This window comes from Dendropsophus ebraccatus, chromosome 14, assembly GCF_027789765.1.
Source record: "Dendropsophus ebraccatus isolate aDenEbr1 chromosome 14, aDenEbr1.pat, whole genome shotgun sequence".
Classification (NCBI taxonomy): domain Eukaryota; kingdom Metazoa; phylum Chordata; class Amphibia; order Anura; family Hylidae; genus Dendropsophus; species Dendropsophus ebraccatus.
The window spans coordinates 32,669,175-32,680,397 of record NC_091467.1 but is presented as its reverse complement, the minus strand read 5'-3'; the positions used below and the strand labels follow the sequence as shown (position 1 = coordinate 32,680,397).

Genomic DNA, 11,223 nt, shown 5'->3' with positions numbered 1-11,223 from the left:
CGCAGGGAAATTTGTCTTCTATTGACAATTCACATCACTAAAAAACCTGCACGCCTATTAAAAAAACACGCTGCAAGTCCGTCGCTTAAACAAAAAAGCAAAAAAAAATAAATAAATTAACTTATCACTGATTCCACGAGAAAATGCTGCAGATTCCACCTGCACGTATATCCGCATCTAAAATGCAAGGATTTCAGTTGGAGATTTTGAGCCACAGTTCTTTGCTGTGTGAACAAGCCCTTAAAGTGATAAACTAACGTGAACCTGACGCATATAACATACTGGCAGTGTACAACACTTAAAAAAAAACATATATAACCTCAAACATATTAAATGTATAAATATATATAATTTCAGCCCAGAGGTAGCACATAGCCTAGCCAACCAGCATGGCAGCAACACAGCCATACAGTTTCCATAGCCTGCAGCTACAAAAAAAACAAAAACCAGCCATTTAACGTTACCATGGCAACAGCCCTAAAGCCCCCGAGGCGTCTCCTTCACACTACGAGTCAAAACAAACCCACTCACAACTCCTCCCGTCCTTTCCACTATCCCATATTACACTACCCAGGAATAAAATACAGCGATAGCCTTAACCCCCAATACAAAACGCCGCTATATATTTATACCGCGGTAACAGGCAATGACATAGACAGCCCCGAGACGTCAGGGGCCTGATGGAACCCGGAAGTGATGACGTGTGCCGGGAATAGTGGCGAGAAGCTTAGAAGCGTAAGCAGCTGATTGCCGATCTATAAGCAATCGATTGCCGAGCTCAGATTGGTGACACATATAGGATCTAGAGCCATGGAGGCTCTTTACCATCAAAGTAACAAGTGAGTGAATGAGCCCGTGTGTGATGCTGAGGGACAAGGAGGTGTGTGTGGGGGGTTATAGCAGAGGTACATAGGATACCTAGTGTGTATGTTGGTTGGGAACACTGGACTGTGGAAGATTTGGATGGGCTGGACTTCTATTGCAGTGTTCTCCAACCTGTAGCTCGTCAGCTGTTGCTAAACTACAACTCCCATCATGCCTGGACAGCCTGCCGCCATCTTTATTCATTCTAATGATAATTTTCCTTTTTTTTCTACAGACACGTCCATGAAGTTCAGAGTCAGATGGGACGGCTGGAGTCTTGTGACAAGCAGTCCGTACATCGTAAGTATGGTATCTGTCAGTGAACGGCTTACAGTAAACCTCTGGTTATCATAGTCCCCTTCGCTATACACATGTTGAAAGAGCTGTAAAAGGAACCTTACTAGTGGTCACGCTGAAAGAGACCCATAATAGATTCTAAATAGCTGCGTCATTTTAAAGTATCATGGTTCACTGGGTTAAAAGGAGAAGTCTGGCGAAAATTTTTATTAAAGTATTGTATTGCCCCCCAAAAGTTATACAAATCCCCAATATACACTAATTATGGGAAATGCACATAAAGTGCTTTTTCCCCCTGCACTTACTACTGCATCAAGGCGCCACTTCCTGGATAAAATGGTGATGTCACGACCGAAGAGAATGATGGCAGGGGGACACTGAGGGACACAGGACACTGGAGGGACACTGAGCATCCCTCTGCCATCATCCTCTCCAGCAGCCACAGCCCGCACAGCTCTGGGAGTCGGGTTGTGACATCATCATTTTATCCAGGAAGTGAAGCCTTGATGCAGTAGTAAGTGCAGGGAAAAAGCCCTTTATGTGCATTTCCCGTAACAAGTGTATATTGGGGATTCGTATAACTTTTGGGGGGCATTACAATATTTAAATAAAAATTTTCACTGAACTTCTCCTTTAAGGGTCCCTGTCAGAGTTAAATGCTTCCCATTGGTGCATTTTAATCCAGTAAACTATTCCCTAAAGCATGGGTCTCCAAACTGCGGGCCTCCAGCTGTTGCAAAACTACATTTCCCATCATGCCTGGACAGCCAAATCCAAAGCTTTAGCTGTCCAGGCATGATGAGAGTTGTGGTTTCGCAACAGCTGGAGGGCCGCAGTTTGGAGACCCATACCCTAAAGTGTACCTGTCTTTTGTCAAAAGTTTAGATTGATCTGGGTCTGAGTGTTTAGACCCATACCGATCGGGAGAACTAGCTGGGAGAGGAGACTCTGCAACACGGTCCACTTCTGTTCTGTGTTAGAAAAAAAAGAGTTGGGCTCATAATGGAGCCTCATTTTTTATTTGCGGGGAGAGGACGCACAGCAGCGTGGTCTTCTCCCAGCACGTTCTCCTGATAGGTATGAGTCTGAAGACTCAGACCCGAACCAATGAAAACTTTTGACATGTCTCTATGACATAAAAAACAAGAACTACAACAGCAACCTAGAGGTGCAAGTACTTACTGTACAAATGATAAAAACCTGCTCTGTAAAATTGAGGATCTTCACATGTGTCAAAAGTTTTTACAAACGACAGGTACAATTTAAGGTGTATGAAATGCTGAAATTTTCATCGCTGTAGTTTACAAAATGGAGCAAAACCTAAGTACTCAAGACACTTGAGGGAATTAATTATGGATTTATACCAGTTTTTTTTTTTGTTTTTTTTTGCATACAAAGTTGCCTTTATTTGCTCGTACTGCTTTTTTGCACAAAATTGTGGCCGTCTCTTGCAGTCCAAACTATTTATCATAAATTTTGCCAGTTATCTACTCCAGCTCCGAGTCTGGTGTACAGACAGTGTGAGAGATGCATCTGCTTTATTGAGGCTGGGGCTACATTATGGTCATACAAACCTATTCACTCGTCTAAATTTGGAGCATCTCAATCGAGAGGACATGTGAGGCGCCAGTCTGATTAATTCCCCTCAGCGTCTTGTGGTGGAGCAGTGCCGGGTTTGTACGCTCGCTGACCATCTTTTTGGTTGATTTCTTTCTTATTAGTCGTAGAAAACGAGATCCAAGCCAGAATAGACCAGATCTTCAGTAACCTGGAGCGTCTAGAGATCTTGTCTAGCAAGGAGCCTCCCACCAAGCGGCAGAATGCCAAACTGTGAGTAATCAAGGCTTCCGCTGTGTAATCTGTTTGGTAACCTTCCTAAATAGCTGCATCCATCATACAGAGCCCTAAAGACTTGTGCTTTCACCCTTCACACACAAGGACATTTCTTAATCTTTATACATAAGTTTATTGAACTGAGCATGTGATCCACTCTTACATATTGTATGTGTACATTGTTTCATACACCGGAGATATTCTTACTCCTAGTTTTCTTTTTGCTATAGATGTTGGTACTTTTTTTTCCCAGCTGTACTGGGATTTGTGATCCACTGCATCTTCCAGTATATGGACATCATGACAAAAAATGCATGGTGCAGGATATATGATTGATTTAGTGTAGCAGTCAATAGCATATGTCATAAGATTTATGCTGTGCATACACCGGATCACATGGCAGCAACACTGTCTTCTTTGCTAAATCTGGAATGAACGCAGAAGATGACAGATTTAGGCAATGGCTACCTTTTGTCACTTGATGGTAACATTGCAATTTCATGCTGTGACTTTGTGAGTAATAATGGTTAATGTGGTTGCCCCCTAACCAGATGCAAACACAGCCTGATTGCCACCACAATGACAGGGTGCAACATCATGACCAATGATGGTCAATGCGGTCACCTTTCAACCTCCGACCTAATGCATCTACAACATTATTGTCCTCAGTTTGGGTGGGGTTTTGCAGCTCAGTCCAATTAAATTGTAATACCACACACAACCTGAGAACAGGGGCAGTGCTGTTCTTGCAAGAAACTGCTTTTTTAATTTTGGATAACCCCTTTAAAGAAGTTTTCCACCCAGATTTCACTTTACTCATATCTTGCTCACTGGATTTTTGTAATCTAAAGGCCTGGTTGCTAGAAAAGTTTTTAGGGTGCGTTCACACATACAGGACCTGCAGCAGATTTGATGGCACAGATTTGCTTTGAATCTGCAACTTCAAATCTGCTACAGATCCTGTACGTGTGAACGCACCCTTAAAAAATGACATGGAAAAGACAGCTAGGCAGTGAATTTTAAGCAACTGGTCCATTGAACATGACTGATCTGTTCCAATGTGGATTGGCTCATTGCTAGGAATTGCTCATTGCCGTTTGTAAAGCTCTGCTAGCTTTCTAACTACATAAACACCAAGAGGCCGGCCGAGTCGGGGAAGTCCCCACACTTCCGGTTCGGTGACGTCACAGAAACACGTGACTTACATAAAAATAGAGAGAAAGAGACAAAATTTATTATAGAAACCAATGAGATATATTAATTATATTACAAGAGAAATCAGTAGAATTAATATCAAAATAACCTGGAATACCCCTTTAAGTTAAACCTGCGTAGACACACAGCAAACATGGTCTTCTTGCATTGGACCTGATAATAAGTCAGTCATTAAACAACCCTCTAAGCTGTGTTGCATTGACACAGCCAGACAGTACAAACTAACAGATATTAGTTTCTATAGTATACCTTGCATGGATGCAAACGTTGCATTCTGCTACCAAAAATAGCACCACTTTACTCTATGGGCTGCCTCAGGTATTGCAGCTCAGCATCATTCAACATTGTTGCTGCCACAAAGTTGCACATCACTATGTATTCTTACAACACTGTACACATATACAGACAACTCTCATCATCCACCATACCCTAATTGATGAATCCAATTCACTGCCATCTCAAAAACACACAAAAGATTTAAAGAAAATAATTTTCCCACCATGAAACGGAAACTGCGATACTTTCTTTACATGTCATTGCTTCAATAATTTTAATTATTTTTTTATGGTTTCAAAAAGGAAAAATTCTCAGATGCTATCTCCTGTTATAACCTCAACTTCAAAAAGGTACAATTGCTGTAGAATAATAATTTACTGAAAGAGAAGGAAGGGGGGTAAGGAGTGAGAACGTGCATACTTGTGAGGCTGGCATGCAGACCCCCCTCCACGGATTCCACACACACCCCGGGGCGTTCTTGGGAAGCTTTTAATTGAAGCAGGTCAGAAAAAGGGCACAGAGCAGGTTTCCTGTGGATGGTTCTCTGATTCTAGTTTCCATATTGAGCAGGTATTTACCTCTGTTTAACCCTCCCTGTGCCAAAGCTGAAAATTGGGACTAACTTCCGGAGGGTTGGACTCTTTGATGATTGACAGCAGCAGCTTTGGTGTCATTACATAAGCGTGACCTTATACCTGCTAAGACAGTATAGATCACCCCTGTTATATAAAGTATGGAATATTGGCCTACATGCTTGCTGCTTCCTATGGAAATATTGCAATTATAGGGTCTACTCATACTTGTTAAGGCTCTAACCCAGGTGTAGGGATCCTTGTCTCTCCAGCTGTTGCAAAACTACAACTCCCATCATGCCCAGGCATGATGAGAGTTGTCGTTTTGCAAAAGCTGGAGAGCCAAGGTTCCCTACCCCTGTCCTAACCAATCTATAGATATAGCCAGGAGAAGCATGTGGTTAAGCATGTCACTCCCTGCCTTTTCTATCTCACTGCCCGCGACAAAGTCCCTTAAAGGGCCTTTTACATGGGATGATTATCGACCAGGAGCATTCCAAGAAACGCTTCCTCGGATGATAATCGGCCCATGTAAAAGTGACAGCAATCATTGGCTGATCGTGTATTTAGTAGAGGCTTTAAAATTTATTGTCATCAGCCGCACATCTTTTCATGTAAACAAGGGGTGTGAGGCCGATGACAATAAAGGGAAACTGACAGCACACATACACATATATCTATGCTGTCAGTTTCCATATCACACAGCAGTACATACTCACCGCTGCTGCTGTGATCCAGCATTCTACTCTGACTCTCCGATCCAACTGCTGTGTCTTCAGGCCCTGCCTCCTCTGGCTGTCAATCATTCTGGAGGAGGCAGGGCCTGAAGACACTCAGTGTGGACATCAGTTAGATATATATAATTTTTTTTTTTTTTTTTTTTTTTTACAATAACCGGGAGAAAATACTTCATTGCATGTGCTGACAATTTATCAGTTTAAAGATACTAACCAATATGGCTTCATTTATGGTTGACCATAAATATGGTTGGCCCCCATTTAAAGGGACTGTTTCACAAAGACAATTCATGTTTATATGCCTTGTTGGCAAATAGTGTTGTCTGTGCTCTGGATCCCCCTCTGTGAACCAAGGTGCAGGGCCACTAACAAACACCAGCTCTTGCACTTCTGGACTTGAGCTACGTAATATACAGGCATCAGAATGTTCCAGCAAAAATAGTTGTTTGCCTGGGAAGAGAGAAGGAAACGGATTATCTTTCTGGAACAATGCCTTTTCATGTAAATGGAACAGTAGTACAAGTTCAGAAAAGCTTACCTGTTTTCTTCCATAAGTATACTACCACCCCTGTGCACAGGTTGTGTGTGGTATTGCAGTCTTATTAACACACAGGAGCTGAGCTGAGATGTGGTGCAGTTTCTGGTATGAGGCAACCATGCATTCCTAAACCTAGAATGGTGCATTGTCTGTACATGACCACTAGGACTTAAGATAGTACTTAATAAAGAAACCCACTGAGATAACCCTCATTACTTATCCTATAGGAGAGTGGATCAGCTGAAATATGACGTACAGCACTTGCAAACAGCATTGCGAAACTTTCAGCATCGACGTTACGCCCGAGAGCAACAGGAGAGAGAGCGGGAGGAGCTGATGACGCGGTCCTACACCACCAATGTACGTTGTCCATATATATATATATATATATATAGTTATTATGATGCCATTAGAATCTACTATTCCAATTATTCCCTGCATTTCAGTTTGAGAGCCCTTAATGGTGTGATCCTAAGATTATAATATATCATCTAACCACAGGATAGATAAGTATCTGATTATTGGACATTGCACTGCTGGGACCCCGCACTAAAGAAGAAAGCATCCTGTATGCACACTGCCGCTTTATTTATTGTCTATAGGACTGAGGAAGATGGCTAAGCACTGTACTTGGCTATCTCCTTCTGTCCTATATAGAGTAAAGATGACAGTAGTGCACTAGTGTGACCACTGCTTCATTCTAGCGAAAGACTGAAGATTACAGGTGTCCCAGCAATCAGACTCCCAGCGATCATACACAGGGGTCCCAAATAGTAGTCATCGAGCATGTGTGCTGTCCCACTCCATTTTGTCACTATGGGACTACAGATGGCCAAGTACAGTGCTTGCCTCTCTTCACCAGCCCTATAGACAATAAGTGCAATGGCCACACTCATGCTTGACTGCTGCTCCCTTTTCTCTTTAAAGGGGTTGCACAGAATAAGGAAAACATGGCTGCTTTCTGATAAACAGTGTCACATCAGTCCAAAGCTTGGGTGTAATACTGCAGCGATACCCAATTTATGTCAATGAGCTGAACTGCAATACCAGATTAACTTGTGGACAGTGTGTGACACTGTTTGTGGCAGAAAGCACACATGTCTCACACATCCTGTACAATCCCTTAAACATCTAAAAAAGTCCTGTATCCTTCCCCTTCCCATCCTTTACAAAGACAGCATGAGGTCCCACTGAATATTATAGTTGGGTAGGGGGAGCATTGCATATCTATGGGCTTTTAGCCAATCAGAATATGAGTGCTCACAGTGATACAGATTCACTTATCAATTTTAAGGGGATTTAATCATAATTCTTTAATGCTGTTCAGTCAGTGTCTTAAAGGGGTTGTCGCACCATTAGAATTTATCCCCTATTTTGTGGTCTCATCACTGGGGATCATGCATGCTCTCTGTCTCTCCATGACAGTTGTCGTCGACTGCAGAGTACAGAGCTCTCTCTCCGGCAGGTGTCATAGAGAATGAATGGAGCTGTGAGCATGCATCTGCACCACTGCCCTGTTCTAGGAGGAGTTCCAATTCTTAAGCTCGTGGGGGGAGGGGGAGAACCAACCTCCCATCATCAGTTACCCCCTATACTATGTAATGATGGGACAACCTCTTTAATACATAGATCTGGCTGCTGGGTTGTCTGTTTAACATAGAAGTTAAAACTATTTTGTTTCTTTAAGTACAACATAACCTCTGGGGTCACCCCCCTTCCCAATTTTTCACACAGGATTCAGAGACCTCAATACACATTGATGAGACCCTCCAATTTAATTCATCTGTCCGTAATGCTCACCAAGGGATAGACGACCTTCTGGGGAGTGGGACCAGTATACTGGATGGGCTGAGGGACCAAAGGAAGACCCTAAAGGTGGGGAACACGAAGGGACAAGATGGAGTTTGGGGGAGGAGAGAGACATGGCAGTGAGCTCATACACAGACTGCTTGTGCTCTATACAGTCCTCTCCATATTGTTCCCATAAACTGCTGTAATAATCAGGAAACTTGTAAGAGGAACTGCTGTTGGTGGTTATGGGGTTGTACAGAAACAATACAAGTGGTTGGGTTTTTTTTTTTGTTTTTATATAGTAAATTCTGGTAACTGTATCACTTTTGTCTATGGGCCACATTTGGTTTTGCATATTCAGCTAAATTTGGTTGTGCTGCAGTGCTGGAGAAGAGAGAAGAATGGCGCAAACCCTTAAGTTAACTTGTATGATGACGAATAGATTTAGTGGTTTCAGTTTTTGGTGCCTCCCCTGACCTGTAATGGATGAAGACAGGTTCCCTGTTTCTATGCACATGACGCATATCTTCATTGACGTTACATGGCTGCTTTCTGCCAGAGCACTGGACAAGTGGGGAGCCTGTTTTAGGCTATGTTCACACTATGTAAGTTTCCGGCCGTAGCGCGTTCCGTGAATAAGCGTCCGGAGATTTACGTAGTTTGTGTAAAATGGAAAGTATACGATCTACGTCTGCACAGTTCACACTATGTAAATAGGAGATTTTTTTTTTTTTATTTCACAGAACTTCTCCTTTAAATAAAGTGAATGGACCAGACCTGCAATACGACAGCCCGTGGACAGATGTGGTGCTCTTTCTGCTATGTTTATCTAATCCTAGACAAACCCCTTAATAAACTTAAAACCTCTGGGGTGCTTTGTTAGAGATAAGCATTATTTGGTACTTTCTCTAATATCATCTCTTCCCCTCTCTGTGCCTTTCCTTATCCTCCCCTCTTCCCCCCCCCCCCCCCCCCCCCCCCCCCCCCAATTATTCCTTATTCTTTCTACAGGGAACTCAGAAGAAGATCCTGGATGTTGCAAACATGCTTGGCCTCTCGAACACGGTAATGCGGCTGATTGAGAAGCGAGCGTTCCAGGATAAGGCCATCATGATCGGAGGCATGGTGCTAACTTGCGTTTTTATGTTCCTGGTTTTCAAATACCTGACATGAGTCGGAGGATTAACCCTCTATTCCCCGGACTATGCCTCAGCCTCCTGTCTGTGCTCCTGACCACCTCCCGCCCTCCTGTCGTACGCTGTGAATTCTCAGTAAAGCCACTAAAGGCAAAGGAAAGAAAAAAGTATTTTAAGGACACAGACTTTTTAACGGAGACGTTTAAAATGCTTTATGAACTAGAGATGCAGATGTTCTTAAGTGTATTTAATACCTCTCTTAACTGCACATTAAACTACATGGCGCCATTTAGCGCAATGGAAAAAAGCTGGCTGATGGACTGTGGACTGTTCCTGTGAGCAGCCAGCAGGGTATTGGTGCAGGAAAGGATGGGGGGGGGGTTGAGCATACCCAGGTATACTGTTCACTAGACACAGTAGAGGGGATTCATCATTGGTTTTGCGCATATGTTCTGGCGTTATGCCTTTTGTTGGCCATACCTTCACTTTGTCGTATAATTTGTTTTAGTGACATTGTGCATTTGCTTTTTGCTTGCCACTCTATTTCTGACACCTATAGTAAGGTTTTTAGACTCTGAAACAAGTGACAATCTTTTTGCACAATCCTGTTTCACTTGTTAAGCTGCGTAGAAATTCAAAAAGAAAAAAAATCATGTGAATGGAAGTCAGTTGTCCCTTAAGTACTTATAGAGGCCGTGTGTATGCTCAGCCATCGCCACATTGATATGAGAATGCGTTAAATGCTCATCGTCGTCCCATAGACATTGAATGGAGCGTTGGATGAGCATGCACGCTGCATTTCTTTCTGCAGTGTAGTGCTCCTGGGCTCATTAAAGGGGTTATCCAGCGCTACAAAAACATGGCCACTTTCTTCCAGAGACAGCCCCACTCTTGTCTCCAGCTTGGGTGGGGTTTTGCTGCTCAGTTCCATTGAAGTGAATGGAGCTTAATTGCAAACCGCACCTGAACTGGAGACAAGAGTGGGGCTGTCTCTGAAACAAAGTGGCCATGTTTTTGTAGCACTGGATAACCCCTTTAATGGCACAGGGGGTCAGTGCACATTTTCCAGATCATAGGTTCCCAGAGATTGCCCCCACATACATCATGATGTAATGACATACCCTAGAGATATCACTTTATAAGATGTTGATCCACCTGTGACTTTGTCATACGGATATTGCTGAGAAAAATGGTTCTATAAAAATGGCAACACACTGGTTCACCTAACTCATCTTGGGTAAATGAAAGATGGAAACTGGGCGGTTGCTATCGCCAGCAATGATGTATTCGATATAGAAAGCCCATGGTGTGGCTCACATGCAAACTACAATGTAGGATGTAGTGTATGTACTAAACTATGGTGGTGTGTTTCATTTTTCGCTACAATAAAATATTTAATGTTGATAGAAGTTTGGCAGTGAGGGGGTTAAGTCCATGAAAACCTACACAGAATATAGGAGGATGATGATGATGATGATGGTGGTGGTGGGGCCACAGCTGTACATCTGACAGCTGAGTAATGGTACAGGGTAAGGACAAAGTTGCTGAAGCGGGGAGAGTATGCAGGTAGACATCAAGAACCCTTATTTAGACTCTTACAGGCTTGGCACAGTTGTCTGTGTGAATACTGTTGTATTTTCAGTAGCGGGAATGTGCATATGATGGGTATGTGTGCTTTCTGTTTGTTCTGGTATGTTACCATATTGGATTATGGAACAAAACTATCTACACATATATATTTTGCACGATTCATAGCTGGATTTATTTTTATTGACGCACCACTATTAAAAAAAATTCTGGTGTGAACCAATATAGACAGATAAGTTAGATCATTGCAGCTTTGTAAACTCTAAGATGATTAACCAGCGCCTTCTAGTGGTAATTACTTTGTGATTCACGTAGGCTGAGCAGGGCAATGGCTAAGAAAGATAACGTAATAATATGCATCCTGTATCCCATGATGC

The 11,223-nt window shown here is 42.7% G+C and overlaps 1 protein-coding gene across 2 annotated transcripts; it reads left to right on the top strand.

Annotated features, from left to right (window-relative positions):
• The first annotated feature begins 531 nt into the window (after nt 1–531).
• GOSR2 (golgi SNAP receptor complex member 2) lies at nt 532–10,107 on the top strand. 2 transcript variants are annotated; one of them, XM_069951440.1, is made up of 6 exons: nt 534–839; nt 1,100–1,164; nt 2,883–2,991; nt 6,560–6,692; nt 8,067–8,207; nt 9,135–10,107. In XM_069951440.1, exons 1-6 carry the CDS (start codon nt 811–813, stop codon nt 9,294–9,296), a joined length of 639 nt encoding a protein of 212 aa, XP_069807541.1. In that variant the 5' UTR covers nt 534–810; the 3' UTR covers nt 9,297–10,107. The 2 variants fall into 2 exon arrangements, with proteins under 2 accessions (XP_069807542.1, XP_069807541.1); XM_069951441.1 differs by lacking the exon at nt 8,067–8,207 and having other exon boundaries at nt 532–839.
• The last annotated feature ends 1,116 nt before the right edge of the window (nt 10,108–11,223 follow it).

Coding starts and splice junctions, on each gene's coding strand:
- GOSR2 (XM_069951440.1), top strand. CDS start 811: ATGGAGGCTCTTTACCATCAAAGTAACAA. Junction 840..1,099: donor CTTTACCATCAAAGTAACAA/GTGAGTGAATGA, acceptor TTTTTTCTACAG/ACACGTCCATGAAGTTCAGA. Junction 1,165..2,882: donor TGACAAGCAGTCCGTACATC/GTAAGTATGGTA, acceptor CTTTCTTATTAG/TCGTAGAAAACGAGATCCAA.